Genomic DNA, 22162 nt, shown 5'->3' on the forward strand with positions numbered 1-22162 from the left:
TTCAAAGTTAGTCCTTGAACTGAAAATTTTCAAACATTTTACAATTGCATGAAACAGATTAACTATACCGCTATAATTAAGCTATCATCCCCAGAACAAATTTGACTATTCTTAAAAAATTATACTTTTAATGAGTTCTCTCTGACAAAAGATATTTTTGTTCAAGTACACAATTTAATAAATGTTATTGGGATTCTCTTATTTAGGCGAGGCACTTTCTTTTACGCTATGATTTATGGAATTCCTTTTGTACTTTTCAATTGTCATAAGTTGATTTATGCATATCTGTATATTATCTGGTTGGTAATATTGACTAGAGATCAAATTATTGAATACATGTATGAGGTATAACAATAATGTATTCCCAGAATTATATGCCTTACTCTTTCGTCGAATACTATTTTTTATGTAAGCACTCACGAAAAAAGTACAAGGTTATTTTTTGGCCATATTGCAGGACAAATTCCCAAAGAAATTAATAAGCTTACAAATCTGAAAAATATGTACATGGGTATGAATAAGTTGTCAGGGCAAATACCAAGCATCGGAAATTTGTTCATGCTTGAAAATTTATATCTTGCAAGAAATAGCCTCCAAGGTACATTGTTAACGAATCATAATTTTTTTTTACTGTTGCTTGCTCTTCTTTTTGGGACAATCATGTTTAGGTCCTATGGAGCATACTTATTTACAAATAAGTCACACGTAATTTAGAAACTACAGCTAGGTCAAGATGCATTGATAATACTACCTTTACCTGTAATACATGATTAGTTTAATTATTGGATGTGTGAAGTTATAGTTGTAAAAAATTAAAGTAATAGTTGTGAATTATTGATGAAATAGTTTCAAACAATTAATATTAAACTTTGTTAGTAACGTATAGATTTGTGAAGTTATAGATGTGTAATGTTGATGTAATAGTTGTAAATTATTGATGAGGTAATTGTATACAATTAATATTAAACTTGTAACACATGATTAGTTTAATTATTGGATGTGTGAAATTATAGTTGTAAAAAGTTAAAGTGATATTTGCAAATTACTGATGATGTTATTGTAAAATACTTGATTGATGTAATGTACTTTTAATCGGGATATTATTGCCTTTGCACCTTAGTTTCAAATTATACTCAAGTCTCAAGGGACCTATCTATAATTTTCAATTTTTGCGGGACTTATTTATAAATAAATCTGCTCTATGAGACCTATACATAATTTTTCCTTTATTTTTTAATGAGAATCATTAGAAGCAACTTTTTTGAGTGACCATAATTTTTGGAGAAGCATCCCTTCAAATATATGTCAAGTTGATGATTTCGATGGTTTTATTTAGGAGACGATATATTTTCATAAGTCTACACTACAAAATAAATCAAGGACCCATTTATTTATGATTGAAAAATCAGTGAGTTTTATATCGTTTAGATTTTTTTTTTTAAAAAAAGAGATATATGTTGTAGAGACTTTATAAAAAGCATAAATTATTTTATGTTTGGCTATAGTAATGAAAATTTAATATTATTTAGTTATTTTTATATTTTATGATATTTTCATGGATCTCTATTCATAAAAAAATTATTATTTAGTTATTTTAAAAGGGAAAGACTTGGGTACTTAGCCTTATATACTTAATGTATAGTACTTGCATCCAATCAACTCAAAACAAGTGGAATTTAATGTGTAAATAATATTAATAAAAAATTATTATAGAATAAATAATCTATAATTGATATGCATATTCTGTTTTAATTAGAAACAAGCATGATAACATATAAAGTTAAGTATATAAAATTTTTCCTTTTCAAAAACTATTCAAAGTAGCTTTTCAAAATAGTCCGAACTTAGAACTATGTCTTTTTTAGATTTTGATTATTTTCAAAAGTTTAAACAAATATAATAAAATTTCACAAAATAATTTTTTTATAAAATAGGTGATCATCTCATAAAAGGAAGATCAAACAAATGGACCCCAAATTAAATCTCCAACTTTAATTTCATAACTTCTTTTTACAAGGATTCTTAAAAATCATAAAATAAATTTATAGGAGTTCATTATATTTTATGTTTTTAAATTAAAATTCTTCTTTGCAAAATTATTAAACCATGTGCATTTGTGTGTTTGTGTAAACTCAACAGACTATATCAAATTTGCTTCCAAAAAATAAAAGTAAAATTGTGGGAATGAGAGGTCTGGAATTAGGATGTTTAATTTTATGCAACAAAATTCACAGCATTGTGATTTTATTGTGTTGTAATATTGCAGGAAATATTCAGAATGAAATAAGCAATCTTACAAATTTGAGTTGCATTTACGTAAGTGCTAATCAGTTGTCTGGTCATATACCAAGAGGCATTGGCAAGTTTACTCGGCTTCAAGAGTTATTTCTGGACAACAATAACTTAGAAGGTATATAAATACTTTTATCAAATTAAAGGCTAGTTCTGCTTAATTTCTGTTAATATGATATTTTATGCATGAGCAATCAAAATAGAGTAACTTTTTTTTTTAGCCACATTGCAAAAGGAATTATTTCTTTACAATAGAGATTCTCTCAAATCCAAAATTTATAAACACAGACGATGATACTAAGTTTCTGAGCATTAATTAACCTTAAACAGGTATAGTGAATATATACATATACTCAAGGAATTGGAAAATTGACAATTATTTTATTTTATTATTTAGATTATGACCTACGGCTTTCACAACTTGCACTACAAATTTAACAGACTATATCAAATATTCACCAACTTAAATTTCTTAATTAAAAATATATTTCAACTGCACATTATACTTTGGGATTGGTACGTCGCAATTCAAAACCATATATAATTAATGCGATTTATCCTTTCTTATCATTTAAACAAGCTTCTTATTATTTAAAAGTTAAATTTTTTTATGAAAAGTTAAAAAAAAAACCGCTGCCCCTTATTGAACTTGTTAATTTATCAAGAAATATAATTCATCAAAATACAAAAAATAAAAACTAGGCTAATATAGACTAAATTGTTTTTAAAACAAAGAACAATATATATCTATATACCATAATTTTATTGATGATTTTAAATGTTTGCTCATCTTTTGAATATATAAATCTAATCATGCTTTAGACATATATAATCTTATTTTCATTTAGGCCACTAACTTTAAAACATAAAATAACTTCAAATAACATAGAAAGTATGCGTCACCACAAATTTAAGTGTTGCTCATTTTACATACAATGATGCATTGTTAATTGTTTTCTATTTGCAAGAAATATTCCCAATGAAATTTTAAGTCTTGCAAATCTGAAGATGATGAACCTAAGGGTTAGTCAGCTATCTGGCCCCATACAAGGAGGCATTGGAAACTTGACTGTACTTCAACAGTTGTATCTTGATAGCAATAATTTAAAAGGTACATTTTCACCAAAATATAAAGTACTACCATCATTTTCTTTTAATGTGATATTTTATACTGTATAATGACTTCTTTTCATAATTTTTCTTTGAATCATGCATTTTCATTCCCCTCATGATTTTCAACTTCTCTCCTAATCTCTCCCCGTCTAAACCAGTGAATCAACCAACCAACATGTTTTTCTTGTTCCCCAAATTTGTTGACAAATTTTTTACCAGTTCACTACACATAAGATTTAATGGTTTTTGCTAGATTAGACCACAAGCTAGTTCACGTCCAACCGGCTGGTCTGGTCCAATTGTTAAAATCATGATGTAACTAACTATTTAGGTTTGTAATAGTACACATCAAAAATAACTTTAGAAGCTGAAGCCAGCAAGCTAAAAACTCATCATCCACTACTAAAAAAAATACCTACAAGAGTGTTTATTTTAGACATAAAAAATGTGAAATTATATAACAAAATTGGGACCACTAAATTAGTGACGGCTACCATACTAAGTTTGTTGCAAAGGCCTAAATCCATCACAAATTTGTCCAAATTGTATGTTTAAGTAGTGGGTAAATCTAAGTAGTTAGACATATATAATTTTCTTTATATATTAACTTTCTTTAATACTTCAATTAATATTTGCATTCTAGGATCAATACCTATGAAAATTGGTAATCTTCAACAGCTTGAGATTTTACAATTGTCTCAAAAGAAATTGAGAGGGTTTCTTCCATCAGAAATTCTCAACATGTCAACTTTGGAGGTCTTGTCTCTCTCAAACAATTCTCTATCAGGAAGTCTTCCATCAAATTTTGGATTTGGTCTTTCTAATCTACAAATGCTTTATTTATGGGGCAATAAACTTTCTCAAAAAATCCCAAATACTATATCCAATGCTTCTAAGCTAACCACTCTAGAATTGGAAGACAATAATTTTAAAGGGGTTTTACCAAACACACTTGGGCATTTAAGATACTTAGAAACCCTTTCAGTAAGTGATAATAATTTTACCAGTATAGATACTTCCAATTCTGAAATTGGCTTTTTCAACTCATTGTCAAATTGTAGACATTTGAACAGTTTGATTCTCTCAATGAATCCATTGCATATGAAACTTCCCAAGTCCATTGAAAACTTGTCTAATTCTCTACAGGTGCTACTTGTAGACTCATGTAGGATTAATGGTAACATACCATCAGAAATTGGGAATTTGTCTAACTTATTCCAACTATCATTGGCTGAAAATTTTCAAATGGATCAATATCAAAAGCAATTAGCAACATACAAGCTCCTCAAGATTTGAATCTTGAAGCCAATGAACTACGTGGCTTGATTGTTGATGAACTTTGTGAAATTAGAAGACTTGCCTATCTACATTTATGTCACATCTCAATACTAAGGGTATAATCGGTATGGAATATGAAGTGAACGCACATTCCATAAGCCTTGACTAACTAGAAACTAAGCTAAAATAGTGACATGTGCAAGTTATATATAATAGTAAAGTTTGTAAAGTTTTTGTAGAAATTTTGGCAAAGTCTCTCCTATAATTTGGACCTCCTAAAATTTCTACAACAACAACAAAACTTGCCAACCAAGCTAACAAGAAGACTAGCTCCATTCCAGCAATTTTTACAATAACAAAATAAGATTAAGATCTAACTACGGTATATATGGAACACTAAATTATAATTACAAAATATAGTGCCTAGTTTACCAAAACAGTAATTGCAATATGCCTCCTCTATTTTTCTAAAATACAAAAAGGCCCTCAATGATTTGCTGGAGGTGCAGGGTCAGCTATAATATTTAGGATCAAATAAATTACCGGTGAGTAGCGTTCCAATCAAAATTATAAATAAGAAAATATTAAAATGATAAATAATAAATTTAACTTCAAATGACTTAATGAAATAATGAATTACATCCTTTAGCTAGAAACAAATAAAGATTTTTCCCAATAATATGATCTTGAGATTAAACAATGCTAATAAGATCACACATATGTTAAAAGTTTATATTAACCATAAATCTAAAATTTTCCAATGATAGTGTAGTGTGATAAAATACTTTTAGAGAATTATTAGAGAAATGATAATTTTTTAGCTTAAACTTAGGAGGGCTTTATGAGAACAAATAACAAGTGTGGACACACAGTCCACAAGGGTAAATAACCAATCAAGCATGGACACACAGTCTATGAGGGTAAATAACCAATCAAGCGTGACTGGAAGCCACGAAACAAGAGCATCAAGAGCCATGAATCAAGCGTAGGCATGAAGCCCATGAAAACAAGCATAACTACAGTGCTCACGAATACCATCCCTCCAATCTAAGTGCATTGGCCTTTGCATGGGGCTAGCACCTCCCATAAGCACCCTGCTAGTTAGGTGTTTGATGGCATGCCAAGGGCTAACAAAACTGTCATTAGCATCCAACATTCAAAACTCAGTCCCCCTAATTAAAATCAAGCTTGTACAGAGTTGAAAAAAAAAAATTCAAATTTTTCGCTTTCAAAATATAAGATTCAGTTGTTATCTTCCATTCCCATATTCATTGTCATTTCCTCCATGCACGAGTTGCTATACTAAAACTTTGCATATCAAACATAAAGTTAAACAATTGGGTTATTTTTAAAAAGTAACACCGTTTGTTGTATATCAACTTTAATTATTACTTATCAATAGCATAAATCATTAGTAAAATCAAGATATCATCATTAATAAAATAATTATTAAAAAAATAGAATTGACAAGAATGTTTATATAACTAATAAAGAAATAACATTAAAATTTAAGTAAAGAAATTTTTATAAACAATTGCTTGAAATTCATTCGGAACGCTACCTACTCACCTAATAGTTTTTTCAAAATTCTAAAACATGCTCCTCTTAATCTTTCACTTTAATTCTAATAGTGTTCCTGATTTCCTAACAAATGAATCATAATTCTAAAATCATTTATCAAGAAATTTTCCAATCGCTGTTTGTGCATTAAAGTTTGATCTAAACGATATTAACAATAATATTCCAACAAATTATGTTTTAAATATAATTAAGTCAATTAAATCATTTGACAACTTTCCATTTATCCTCATAATTCCTTATGACTTATACTCATTCATAAATCATAATAAACCATATCCATTATTCTTAAGCTTTCTCTAAACTAAAAATGTGAAACAAGCATTGTATATAATCATTTCTCCCATTTTGGTGTTTTAAATTTTTCAATTAATAACTTGAACTAAACTGATAGATACTTCTCCAAGCGAATCATAACAACTCACAATTCACCAAATTTTCTTATCCCACATTTTTACAAATACCGTAAGAGCATGTATTTATCATTGACAAATTTATGAGATAATTACCCATGCATTTCAACAACTTTCTTTCCCTCCATATCTTCTTTCTAATATAACCACAAACACATTGAGGGCAGTCTCCAATAATTAAGTTATGAAATGAACACATCCAAGTAAGTTCTACAACTCCCAATATCAAATTCTACGGTTAAATATCAGCTCAACATCATTATAAACCATTCCCAGCATCAACTAAATTTTCTCCTTATACTCAACTAAAATATTACAACCACAATGAAGAACAAAAACTACACCCAATGGCTGGAAAAAGAAGGAATGATTTGGTGGGCTATATAATCCGAAGAGAAAGGAAAGAACACAACATCTTACCTCAACAAAGCTCAGTGGCAACAAACATAAATCAGCCACTGCACAGCGTCGAAGAAGAAAAGCTAAGGGTTTCAATCCCTGAATATGCACCTCAGTTAAGCACAAAACATAGCAACAAAAACTATTCATCCTTTCCACCTAACAGAGGCGAACCAAGACAGCGAAGAGGAAGAAGAAGATGGCAACGAAGACAACAACTCGAAGAAAACCTCTCGGCCATACAGAACAGCACGATGTTATAAAGGAGAATCAGCAACCAACTCACTGTGGCTGGCGAACCTGAATAAAGATGATGACAGCAGATGAAGCACAACAGCGAGAAATCAACCCCTCGTGACAGCGAGCTACGGATGTAGATAAGAGACAGAGATAGACCGACTATGAATGTCTAGAAGAGTGCATATTGGTGGTGGAAAAAAAAGAGAGATGAGATTCTCTGTTTTCTTTGCGCAAAAAAAATAGTTTTCTGATCAAAAGAAAAAATTATAAAAAGGAGCATGTGAAAACCACAAGAAAAAGCACAAGAATATTACAAGGAAAGACACGAGATTTTTCTAAAATTTTAAAACTAATTTTAATTTTAATTTTTTTTTAAATTTAGGGTCATTACAGTTTATCTCAAAACAAGTTTTTTGGAGCAATGCCACCTTGCTTAGGAAATCTTATGTCCTCACAAAACCTTTACTTGGACTCCAATAAGTTAATTTTTAAGATACCTTCTTCCTTTTGGAATCTAACTAGTATATTGGAAGTAAATCTATCTTTCAATATTTTATTTGGGAATCTATCATTCAAGATTGTAAATTCAAAACAACTTATATCATTGGATTTGTCAAGAAATCTTATATCAGGCATCATTCCATCAACCATAGGTGGCTTACAAAATTTACAAATTCTCTCATTGGCACATAACAAATTGCATGGGAAGATTCCTGAATCACTTGGGAATATGCTAAGCTTAGAAATGTTAGACCTTTCCCAAAATCAATCGTTTGGTGAGATTCCTAAATCTCTAGAGTCACTTATAGCCCTCGTGTATGTCAATCTCTCTTTTAATGAACTACAAGGTGAGATTCCAAGTGGTAGAGTCTTCAAAAATTTACATTTGAATCTTTCATGATGAATAAAGCACTTTGTGGTAAGCAACAAATGCAAGTGCCTCCATCTAATAAAGGAACAAGTAAAAGGTCAAAGGAAAAGTTGATTTTGTTGAAATGTGTATTGCCAATGGCTTTGTCAACAGCTTTAATTGCTACAGGCATTGTCCTCTTTCAACAAAAGTGAATAAATTCTAGGCATACCATTAAAAAAGTTTTATCTACTTTAGAAATGCCAAGAAAGATTTCTTATTTTGAAATTTTGGATGCAACTCATGGATTTAATGAGAGTAGCTTACTTGGAAGGGAAAGTTTTGGTTCTATGTTCAAAGGAAAACTTTCAAGTGGAATAATGGTTGCCGTTAAAACATTCAATTTTGACTCAGAATCATTGTCAAAGAGCTTTGAGGTAGAATGAGACGCAATGCATAATTTGCACCATCGTAATTTGATGAAGATCATTAGTAGTTATTCCAATGCTGATTTGAAGTGTTTGATAATGGAGTTTATTCCCAATGGAAGCCTTGAAAAATGGTTATATTTTGATAATTATCATTTGAATCTTCTACAAAGTTTGAATATAATGATAAATGTAGCATCTGCTTTAGAATATCTGCATCATGGCTTGTCAACATTGGTAGTCCATTGTGAATTAAAACCAAGTAACATTTTGTTGGATGATAATATGGTTGCCCATGTGAGTGACTTTGGAGTTGCCAAATTTTTAGATAAAGGAAAATCTAAGACGCACACTGAGACAATATCTACAATCAGTTATATTGCACCAAGTAATCAACTTAAACCTTTATTATTCTTCTTTTACAAAACCCCATTTAAATTGGAGTTACTATGGTAAGGTACATATATTGTCTCTCGTTTTTTTTTTCAGATTAAGAAAATCGAACGAAATTAGGGAAAAATAAATTAGTTATTGTTTATGTGAAATGATGCACTTGTTTACAAAACATTATTTTTTATACATGAGAAGTTGAACTGATGAACTACAGCACGTTGTTAAAGTTATCAAGGTAAAATAATCAAAATTGAATCTAATTTTCATAATTCTTTTATAAAATTTTTGTTGGCTATTTCCTTACAATTTTGATGGCGTTTTTTATATTAAAAAAAGAACTCTGCTTTTTTAACTAATTTATGTTGAATTCTTTATTTTACTTTTAAACATGAATGTGATGGTGTGTTTTAATGTATGTGGTTGTGGCTGGCCAAAAAAAAAAATGTATTTGGGCTTATGTTCATAAATGTAGTAAGTAATTTTAATATAGTGTATATAACAATTTGAGATATATATTCCCATAAAAAAATATCCCATATATTGTATTTGATGAGAATGTTTTCTCACAGTTTTTACGTTCTAAAAACCATACATTTAAAGTACTGTTTGATTGTTATTTTAAACATATTATATATATATCTAAGAAATTCTAAAGAATACTTCAAGAAATTAATGTGTAGGAATTTGTGCTATTGATTAGTTCTTATTTTACTTGCTATATCATATACAAGTTACTTGATATTTGACATTGGATGAATTAAATTATATCATAGGCAGAGTATGGATTTGCTGTAATTGTTTCAACAAAAGTTGATGTGTATAGCTACGAAATAATACAAATGGAAGTGTTCACAAGGAAAAAGCTAACAGAAGGTATGTTTGTCGATGGATTAAGCTTAAAGACTTGGATAAGCGAATCAATGTCACAAGCATTGATTCAAGTCATGGATTCCAATTTATTAAAAGGAGATGAACAATATGTTGGTAATATTTTGACAACTACATCCACTGTTTTCAAATTGGCCTTGGCTTGTTGCTCTAATTTTCCAACAGAACGTTGCAATATGTTAGATGTTGTAGCATCATTAAACAAGATCAAGGACCTGTTTATGCAAAGAAGTCAAGTTAAAAAAATTAATATTAAATATATTTTGCAATTGGTGTTGTTGTCTATCCTTCATTACTCGACTATCCCTAAAGAAAATGTTAGATGTACGTAGTACCTTGTGAGAAAGCATGATGATATGTTCTTCTAAACATTAAATGCAAACTATGAGTTGTGAGAAAGCGTAATAACTTTTGATTAATGATATGTAGGGTTCCATATATTTAAGTTTTTAAAGATGTTATCCAAAAAAAAAAAAAAACAATTATGTTAGCTTTACATTTACAAAAATGTCCATCCATCGGTGGCTAGAAAAGTTTAATTTAGTGACGAAATTAAACGAGAGATTATTCTTTCCTCGCTAAAAGTCTGAATTAGTTGACAAAAAATATAATTTTTTCTATTTCTAAGTTGCTTTTCAATTAGACAATATAATATATTAAATAATAAAAATATAAGAAAAAAGTTAAATGACAATACAGTCATTTTAATGGAATCACTATACCCCAAAAAAATAGTTATCGGCGTTGCAACTATATTCTTCTTTCCAATTATGCTAGGGAGAATTTGTAAGAAATTTTTACACAGACTCAATGCACTACATCATTTATATATTTTCCAGTAAAAATATGTCATGTCAGATGGTTGTAAATATAAATTGATTTTGCAATTGTAATGGTAGAGAGAAGAAATAAAAGATATTAAAGAAATACTCTATTACAAAAATAAAATTATTAAAAATAAATACATAATATTTTATTTGATTGACATAGTTTCATTTTATTAGGTAGAGCATGGATGATATAGTGCGCCTTGTCTATGCAAGCATTTTTTGAGGATTTGCTTTGACTGTATATGTTTGTAGAAAAATAACAGTTACATCTTAAAAACTTAATTTAATGATAATTACAAAAAATGAGTTAAAAATATTTTAGTAAAGGATCACAATAGATAAATAATTTAAAATCAGGACCACTGAACTCTGAAATCACATTGCATGACCAAGGGATTAAATTGAAGGGGAAAATTATATATTTAGCCTCATATATATTTAAGGTACTTTTGTCCAATCACATTAAGATATGTGGATAATTTATATTATATATACATACATATATATATATATATATTCTATAATAAACTCTTGTTATTGATATTATTACAACATTAACATCCATTTGTTTTAATTTGATTAGACCCAAATATTGTCCTTGAGAAATGAAAAAAAAAAAGCCCTCCATTAAAATTTAAAATTACCCCCAACCATTGTCATTGCCACCACTAGAGAGCTCTACAGGTTGGAGCACCGCTAGCTAGAGATCTAGCCATTCACCAACAAAATAATTACTTAAAAGTGACTGGGAGATTTGAACCACTTAGCCATTAGTTCTATTAATTATATGCTGCAAAATGTTATATATAAAATGAACCAAGTTCCTGAACCAAGTTCACTAACATCATGATAACTTATTATAACCATAACCATAACTTGTAATTTTAGTACTATGTAGTTTATTAATTCATTAAAGGAACTTGTTAACAATGTCATTTAAATATCCAATTGTTCTATGCTATGAAAGTGCACAGGTAATGATAAATAATGCAATGTGAGTAGAGTATTATTCTCCAATAGACTTGCATTGTCTTAAAAGTATGATCAAGCAAAAGATATTGCAAATTCAACTAAATTGAGCAAAGTACAATTAGTTGGACAAGATTGGTTGCTTCAATCATATTAAAACTAGAAAATAAAGGAAAGCAAATGATTCTTAGACTAATCAAGTATGAAATAGGACTTTGGATTATTTGTGTCTCTTGCATTTAAGGCATAACACTAAAAATTACATCCTCTTATAAATGTACAAAATAAAAAGAAGTGCTAACCTAGGGTTCTAAAAATACTTGAATAAGCCCTCTCAATGAGCAAGATCAATTTTTTAATTTCCTTAATTATTTAATTAATCTTTTGTTACAATTAATGAAATCCAATTTTTAAGTTCCAACCATAATCTGGCTATACAAAGTTAGAAAAAATATATCTATCTTACTAACAAAACCATCTATTCATCATACAAACTTCAAGTTTGTCACACCCCGATATTAAAGGTATGACCGACATGAAATATGAGATGAACTCATATTCCATAAGCCTTAATTGGTTCGAAATTTAGCTATATTATCAATATATAAGTTATATACAATAATAAAGTTTGTGAACTTTTAAATGTTTTGTAGAAATTTTGACATAGTCTCCCCTATAATTTAGACCACCCAAAATTTTCACAATAATAAAACCTGTTAACCAGACTAGCAAGAGAGACTAGCTCCATAATAGCAAGCTATCTACTAACAAAATAAAAATTTGACCTAACTATGATGTACGTGGAGCTTTAATTTATGATTACAAAATACAGTAAATAATTTTACCAAAAAGGATAATTACAATGCACTTCTTCTTTCCAAAAAGCAATAGGACCCCTCAATGATTTGCAGAAGGAGCAGGGTCAGCTATAATATCTGAGCTAAAAAAATTTCGGTGAGTAACGTCTCAATTTGTAGTTGAAAGAATTAATAAAAGGCAAATCAATAAGTCAAACATCAAAGACTAGATAAATCTGTAAACCATTAATATATAAATTCAAATAGAATTATAAGAGGTTCAATTTTTCTTTCCTTCTTTTAAATTTCTGTGCTTGTTTAAACATTTTAGAGATATATGTATATATTGCTCAATATAAAATCAATACGTAATAACAAGAGAAGTTTGCTTCTTCTTCTTCTTGTTTTTTTTTTCAAAATCCAATTTAAAGAAAATAAGTTTGAAAACTCTTTCTTTAGCGGGACTTGATCAGAACGATTGACAAGCGTGGACACACAGTCTACGAGGGTAACTAACCAACAAGTGTGGACACATAGTCCATGAGGGTAAATAACTAACAAGCGTGACTAAAAGCCACAAAATAATTCAAACGTGTCTAGAAGGCACGAAACAAGCGCAGGTATGAAACCTACGAAACAAGCGTGAGTACGATGTTCACGAATATCCATCCCTCTATTCCACGTGCGTTGGCCTGCGCATGGGGTTAGCACCTCCTATAAGCACCCAACTAGCTAGGTGTACCATGGCGCGCCAAGGGCTAACGGAATTGCCGTTAGCAACCAGCGTTCTAAAACCAGTCCCCCAATTTAAAACAAGCATGCATGGGTTATAAAAATAAACATTTTGCTCTTTTCAATACAATCATTATGAAATAGTATCTTCAATAATTTCCCATACATGAATCACAATGAATAATCATTTTTTAACTGTAAGATCAATCATCATTACATAATAAATACTTGCAAACTTTCACTCAAAAGATTAATTCCAATTCCTTTCATAAAATTTAGTGAAATGCTAGAATTTTCAAATATAGTGGTTGATAACAAGATCAAATCATAACATCAAATATGTATATTAAATATGAATATGTGTAATCAAAATTTCAAGGAACGTAAAGTGCTTGCATTTATAAAAAGAAAACAAAATTACCAAAGCTAATAAAATAAATTCACAAGATAAAGAAATTTAAATTTCAAAACATCTCATACTTAACAAAGTTGTTATTGAAATATTCTATAAAAATATAATATTTTGGAAAAAAATTTTATGGATAAATTAGTTGGGACGTACTCACGCACCTGAGAGATTCTCATGAATTCTAAAATCTGCCTCAATTAACTTTGCACTTTAATTTTAATAATGCCCTTAATTTCCTGACAAACAAATCATAATAAAAAAATCATTTATCAAGTACTTTAATTTAATTTCTCTCTCTCTCTCTCTTCTTTTTCTTATGTGCATTTTTTTTTTCAAGCAATTAGTAGGCATTTATATTCAATCCAAATAATATTTAAAAATAATACTCTAATCCACCATGTTCCAAGTACACTTAATTTAGTTAAATTATTTGACAATTCTCAATTTATCTCCATATTTTTTTTTGTGATCTATTTTCACTCATAAATCATAATAAACCCTATCAACCATCATTGCACTTCCTTTATACTTAATAAATATAATACAAACATATTATATAATCCTTTCTCCAGCTTTGATACTTTAAAGCTCGTTCATTTTCACCTCTCATCTTAATTTCAATGGTGTCATTAATTTCCTAACAAGTAAATCACAATCATAAAATTAATTATTCATTATTTCCTTAATATAAGTAAGATGATATCCAACATTCCAATTTCTAGCAACTAAGAAAGTTCTCTCTATCCCAAATAAATTCTCTCTACACTCTTAATTTCACTAGCCAAATAATTCTTTCAGCGCATTAATGGTATATAACTTGATCCCAAATAATATCTCAATTACACCTATGCAACCAACCATTTCCTCATCAAATTAATAACTCAACCATAACCCAACAAGAGCAAGAGAAATTTTTCCATTCACTTATGTCTTCTTAATATTAATGAAGCACCAAAATTCAACTCACAATAATCATCCAATCATTTAATCAACTTCCCCTGTTAATTTTATCATCAAACATTCAGCTTAATCAACAAAATAAGTTGGTGGATAATATCAAAGAAAACAACACCTTAACCCCACACACAACTTGTAACAGCAAATTGAAGAAAAGAATAGAACCATCAACTAGAAGAGGAAAGAAATCAAGCTTACCCCACACACACACACACGATGCCAGCTACAGAGGAGGAAGAATAATTAGAAACTAAACATGCACAGCCACGACACACAGCAGAAACAGGGAAGAAGATTCAACCTTTCAGCTGTGAAATTTAACAGCAAAGCTCGAAGACTGACGGTGAAGCTAGGAGATCTGAAACCACTTACTTCCCTTGAACACAGAGTAAAGGTCGATGACAGAGAAGGAGAATTTATTGACTCAACCTCACTGCTGTAAATAACTTGAATAGAGAGAAGAGAAACAGAAATTTCATATCAGAAAAAGGAGAGATTGAGCTTACTATGCACGCACATACGGACGTCCAACTGTTGAGGAAAAGAAAAGAACAGAGATGAGCACGCACGCATGAAAGTCTGTCATCCACAAAACAGAGTTGAAACGAGGAAGAGATGTAGCTACTCCACACAACAGAAATGAGTGAACAGAGGAAAGGATGGATAACGGTGAGGTTTTATGAAAGTGCAGCAGGAAAGGAAAAGATAAAAAAAAAAAACAGAGGAAGAATCGCGAGCCATCTCGCTCTTTCTGTGCGTATCACCGACCAAGAGATAGAAGAATTTGAATAAAAAAATCCATGGGAAAAATTACAAAACAAAACCAAAATTTTTGGAAAAGTTACAAAGCAAACCCAACTAAATTTTTATTATTGATGTTGTACTTTTTTAAAATTTTTTTTTTTGTTTGAACTAGGAGTAAGAGCACTTTAATACTTCCTCCATATAAAGGAAAATAAAACTAACATTTGGCCTATGAATATTTTGAACTCCATCTCTGTAATCAGTATAAATTTCACTAAGCTAATATTCCTCATGTGCTATAAGCTAAAATAATTAAATAAAATTTTAGTAAGGAAAGAAAATCATTTAACTTATATTTTTGGGTCATTACATTATTGTTATTTTTGTAACCCAAAATCCCTCTCCTAAATTTCTTTAACGTGCATATCAATCTAGCTAGATATCACTTTCGGTCGTTGGAGACAATATTTACTTCAATACTCAAAATAAATCTCTAAAGGTTGGTGACATTATTCCATTTTTTCTTTAGGACTTGTCTTCATTTTATCTCTTCTCTTTCACAAATTCTTTTTTACTACGAGAGCAAGAGGCCAAGCAAAATTAGTGTATTGTCAAGAACTAACCTTTTTTGGTCAATCTTTTTTACATTCTTATATTTTGGCAGTTTGGGAGATGGTGCTGATGATGATTACTATTGCCGACTAAGATATATAGAGGGAAACGAAAGGCATGAATCATGTATGGGTAATGAAATGATTATACATATAGTTTGGTCTACTTACAAATTATAAATAAATTTTGTGTTTCATTCTTCAAAATTTGTACAGTGTATATGAGAGATGAACCTCAATTGCTTCAAATAATATAAATCTCAACGAGGTATAAATCTGCCTCGAACACTTAATGTTTTAAAAAGTGTAGTTGCAGATGCTTTGGATCCTTTTATGAGGTAAATCTCAACGAGGTTCACTTGCAGTAATCACATTAGAAATCTGTAGCTTTAATAAATTACGCTCTCTTTTTGTTTTTTGATTCAACTAATGCTCTCTTTAATTAATCCACAAGTTATTTCTTATGCTTGCAGGTCCCGGTTGACCCTGATGCACATATCCCAATTGACCAAGTGCAAGAGGATAATTAGCTTGCATGGGTGAGTTTTCCCTGATCTCACTTTGTTTTTTCTTCTTCTTCTTAGTCATTGGTTTCTGAAATTGATCATATAATATAGAGAGAGAATAGCTTAAATATTGCTTGCTAGCTTATTATTTGTTCATACTTCGATTCAATTTTTTTATTATAAACTATCTCTCTCTCTCTCTCTCTATATATATATATCTATGTATAATGAATTTAGTTATGGGTATTTGTGCGTACAGGTTAGTAACTAAATATTCGAAGGACTACAACACCAAGCTTTCGGTAACTGTAAATACACAATATTATATATTATACTTTTCTTTTCTACCTTTGTTATATGGCATGCATTTTTTTACCCGCAGTTCCATGGCATGTATTTAGTTTGTAAGGGATGTTTCCTGAAAATAGCAGTATATTAATATGAATCTATTGAATTTATTGTGGGAATTTTTATTTATTTACTTACATTTACTTTTTTTGTTTATTCTGGTAATTATGGGCCTGTTTGGTTTTTATTTTCAATTTTTGTTTTTAAAAACTATTTTGTAATAAACTTTTCAAAATTCTTTTTAAAATAAAAGGAAATAAAATGTGTTTGGTTATGTCAATTTAAAAGCACTCTTAAAATTAAAAAATAGATTGATAGTGATGATTATAGCAGTTAATGGTGATAATTAATAATAAAAATTGGTCAAAATAAATATAATTTTTAATAATCAAATGTAGCGTATTTTAAAAACAAAAAAATAACCTTGATTATTAAATAAACTTCAATAACCTTGATTATCTTGACCAAAAAAATAACCTTGATTATTAATAATGTTATTAGTTAATATTTCAATTTACTTTATGTAAATATATTTCCATCCATATTAGTTAAAATTCTAAAATTATTTTACTTTAAGTGACCAAAATTCCCCCTCCCAATCATTAGAAATTTGTTTTAAATTTTTACTTTTATGGGTACAATGCTAATTATCACAATTTCTCAACTTCTTATTCACAACTTTAAATTTTAATCTTAAAATTTTTTAAAAATTTCAAACATCATAACTTTTCTACCCCAAATTCAATTTATGAAATTAATTTTAAATTCTTAATTATAATTTAACTATGCAATGTGAATATATTATTTATAATTTAAACATATTTTATATTTAGTTTTTAAATTAATTGCATGGGAAGTTACATGGGGATTTTTAAATCATTATTTTATTTAACCGACTATTGCTATTGAAAAACACCAATTACTTTAATTTTAAAGTGATTTATCTTTAATGATAATATAAATTTGAAATTTAACTTATATATCTTACTCTTATTTATTTAAATCATTAGTTATTATTTTACATTGGTGCATTGTGCGGGACACATACTAGTTTGTTATGAATGGTGAAATGTTGAGTAAAGCAAAGTTGTATTTTGTTGAGATATTTTGCATAAGAGGTGTGTCATTGTGTGTTTAGGTTTGGTAAGTTGAGTGGAAGTAAATTAACGTAGCCTATGCGCTAGTCACAACTCATCTTTTTGCATCGTGACAAGCTCTCACTACAACAAAAATAGCATACAGGAGCAGTTATTTTTGTCTTTTTAGAGCGTTTCTGAAATGCTCTGAAAGCTGGTGCTCTCGTAACTATGAAAATGCTTTGAAATACTCTTGAAAGCCAACCTATGGGAGCTTTTCTTTGCAAAAATGCTCCCGAAGGTTGGCCTACGGGAGCTTTCCTATGGCATAAAAGCTCTTGTAGGTGCTAGCCTATAGGAGCATGTCGTTGCAAGAAAGCTTCCATAGGTCCCCACCTACGAGAGCATTTTCCATTAGAAATGCTTCCATAGGGGTCTTTTTTTTTAAAAAAAAATTCATATTTACTATCCTCTTACTTTGCCTACGTCATTTGTAGGTAACCAATCTAGACAATCCAAAAACTATAATAAAATACTTATTAAATTCATACACAACTTAATATATCATTGAACACTCTACAAAATTTATTACAAAACTTTCCTTCAATGATTGAAATTCAAGATAAATGGTCAATTAATTTAATTTTAAAGAGACAACTCTAATTATGAACCAAATGCTTTCATTTACACACCAAAACTCTTATAATTAACACTAAATTCTTCCATGTACATCCTCTAATTCTTTCATCTTGAAAGAGTTGCATCAGGGCATCCTAACAATTCTACAACAACATATTTAGAGAGAAATAAATTTAAAATATCAGTCAAATAATTATTTAGAATAAATAAAATGATACCTATTTATAAACTTCTTTAGAGAGAAAGCTTCCCATATCCATTAGAGATAGATTTTTCATTCTCATTTTATGACAAACAGGCCCTCAATTCTTTTCAAGTTCCTCGTTGACTAAAACGAATGTAACGTAGGAAAGGAAGTAGCTAAATTAACGAGGTTCTAGAACTTTATTTGTGAATAGCCTCCAGACCTGCAAATGATGTGATATAGACAAGTTAATGTTGAATAGTTTGAGTGAAGTCGCCGACTTAATTTTCTAAGAATCTCAACTTTACAAATCAATCATTAGACTACGCTTAGGCTTTAGCACAATCAAGTTATTTATTGCTAACATTAGAGCAAGCTGATAGAATTTTAATTTGATGAAATTGATCAAGGAATCGGCTTAGTAACATTAAATGTTAATGCACTTAACAGCAACTCAAATAATTCCAAATGAAGTTATATATACATGGTAAAATATATATATATATATATAGGCATTTGTAGTATGTTAAAACTAGAAGAACACATGATAAACTCTAAAGTGAGATAAACAAAGAAGTTACCTTTTCTTCTCGTCTTATCCGCACCATTGACTAACAAAATTCTTGCAATATCTCTATTTTGGCTTTGAATAGCAACTTACAATAGAGTCCAACCTTCCCAAAAGTTAAAATGTATAAAAGCCAAATATACACAGTAATTGACCATCCAACTATAACAATGAAGTTAAAAAAATAGAACCAATTGAATTATGTAGACCAGAGAAAAAGGAGCAATTTAAAGTGTAACCCCGTGCTAGTTATCTACAAGAGAGATTTTTGAAAGAATAAAGGGTAGCGGTCCATTCAAACAAAGTAAACAAGCTAGAACCACTCCCAAATGCTGGATAGTAAAAACAATTTATGTTTAGATTTGTTATCTATCATAATTTTGAACCTTACTGCATGCCTAGACATGTATTTTTTTATAACTATATCTTAACAGAGATCACTAAAAAAATCAAAAGGACAAAACTCTGCATAAACTCTGATGCAAAACAAAAATGATAATGTTTAAAAAAGCTTCCAGAAACTTACGAGAGGTAAGAAAGGGGGACTGTTCTTAGAACTCAAATAGGATTAACTAACACAAAAAAAAAAAAAAAAGATGCTTCCCCCTGGTCTTCATCAGCCAAAGAAAAAGATGTTATTAGCTGAGGTGCAAATAAGAAAAACAAATTCATACAGCAAGAAGTGGAGGCTTCCCTTTTTCTTTATCAGCAAAAAATAAATAAAAAACAGAGAGTGAAAAATAAGTTGCTGCTTTCTCCAGAGAGAGTGAAAGACACAGAACACCGAAACTTGAAGAAGATTTGAACTGAGTTCAAAGAAAATAGATAGATAAACACCTTGGATCTTCATGGCCATTTTCAGTTTCAGCCACCTAACTAACACCTTGTTGGGCATAGAACCTCAACAAATGCATCTTCAATGAAAGGGTTTGAAGCTGTGACACTACTGTCAAATGGCACTAAAATTAATAAAAACTAGATTTTGCAGTAAAGCGTAACCTATGTCATCTCCCTAAGAGTCAATGGAGTAACTAGTTGAATTATTATTATGAAAAGGTAAATAATGGGGGTTTTTTTATGATGAAATTAATTTAAAAAATCTAAGTAGAATTAAATAAATAAAAATTAACCAAGAAAATTATCAAGAACAAACAATGCAATCAATCACAACCCAATTACCTAAACTTAATCTTCCTCGTCCACAAAATAAATTAATTTTATTTACCTTTATTATTCTAGTCTTATTATATGTTTCCCAAATTATCATTCAAGAATTAAACAAGAAATTAAATTATAGATTAATTGAGATCTCTTTTAATCCATAATCTAACAACTGTTCTAAGTTAGTCACACCAGAAACAATGCATGGATAATCACCCAAGCTAGGCCAAATTACTCTTACAAGTCAAACCTCAGATAAAATTTATAACCCAAAAATTATAAAATAAAGTTACTCTAGTCAGCAATAGCAGTTAAAGCATAAAATTTAGAGGTTGCGAGAAGAAGAGAAAATTAGAATAAAGCTAAAATAAAATATTCTCTGAATATCAAAGACTCTGATTAAAATTTAGGATCATAGTTTGTGATTGATCACACCAAAAAAAAATTAGCTATCCATAGAATTAAAAATCAAATAACATGAGATGAGAATAGGAGAGGCCATCGCCTGTATTGAAGAAAAGAAGAATAGCAATCGCTTTTGTGGTTTTTTTTCGCTCACGCCGCCAACATTTTTCTCCTTTTCAATCTCGTAAAAGTCGTTCATTCCTTTTTTCTCTTCTCTGTCCCCCGTCGTGCGTCTGTTCCTCCCTTTTATATATATATATGATTGTGTCACCCAAAACAATTAAAACATAATAATTTACTAAAATGGTACAATTACCCTGAATAACCCTAATTAAAAACTATATTAAAATACCAAAAATAAATATAAACAAGGTTTTAAATATTTAATTATTGATTTGATTTCTAAGCATGCCCATATTCTTCTTATTCAAAATATTCTCCATCAAAATCTTTCAAATTGAATTTAGAAAATCTGCAAAAATAAGATGAAATTAAATGGCAACTGTGCAAAATATTAAAATATCATTTATATTTTAAAACCAAAGATTTAGTTAGTTAAAATCCCAAAACTGAATATTGGCTAATAAAATCAAATAATATCTAATTAAATTTAATTAGCCTCAAATAAATATTTAAAAGTATAAATTAAAAGGATAAAATATATAAAATTATCATTTATCAATTCCCCCACACTTACTCCTGGGCAAAACTTAAATCTCAAAATTCAAGAAAAGAAATGTGGAAGCAACAAAGAATAGAAACAATCATAGCTTTTCAACACCTTAACACTCTAATTAATCTCTCTTATATTCAAAATAACAAGTATCATGGCAATTTCATTTGGTAAGAATGAATCAAGCAATAGACTCTCACAAAGGTCAAGTGTTTAACTCTCAACTCTCAAATATATATAGGTAAGTGTTTCACTCAAATTTTTCTATCAAAACCTCACTACCATAAGCTTGTGTATCACTTGGGTCTCTACTATCTATGTCATATGCAATGCAAGAATCAATAGAACTTTATTTTAAGTTATAATGGGGCTTAGGTAAAGGTATGGTATAGGAAAATGAAGGCTAATAAACTTTAAGAGAATGAAAAGCATATTTGAAATGAAACATATAGAATGAAAGAAACAAAATAAATTAATTTGGGTTTATTTTTCTCTCTTTGTTTTGTTTTCCTTTGCTTTGCTTCATGCACCTTTTTATTTTTTTCTTGTTGCTTTCTACCTTTTTGGCTCTTTCTTTTCTTTTTTTCCCCTTCCTTTGCCTTTTGCTACCCTCTCTCTCTCTCTCTGTTTTTTTTTTCAAAATAACCCAATCTCCCTTCAAGCATATTCTTTCATTCCAAC

General features: G+C 29.4%; 1 protein-coding gene across 1 annotated transcript in view; it reads left to right on the top strand.

The window, feature by feature from the left end:
- Positions 1–4701, top strand: part of LOC129317446 (probable LRR receptor-like serine/threonine-protein kinase At3g47570) — a 50697-nt gene extending 45996 nt beyond the window's left edge. Inside the window, exons 4-6 of the mRNA XM_054961771.1 lie at positions 458–598; positions 2267–2410; positions 4049–4701. Coding sequence (XP_054817746.1) covers positions 458–598; positions 2267–2410; positions 4049–4701 — 938 coding nt within the window. The remainder of the gene's footprint in view (positions 1–457; positions 599–2266; positions 2411–4048) is intronic.
- The last annotated feature ends 17461 nt before the right edge of the window (positions 4702–22162 follow it).

Source organism: Prosopis cineraria, unplaced genomic scaffold (genome assembly GCF_029017545.1).
Source record: "Prosopis cineraria cultivar Desert tree isolate PC_DT_omini unplaced genomic scaffold, ASM2901754v1 PC8, whole genome shotgun sequence".
NCBI classification, from domain to species: Eukaryota; Viridiplantae; Streptophyta; class Magnoliopsida; order Fabales; family Fabaceae; genus Prosopis; species Prosopis cineraria.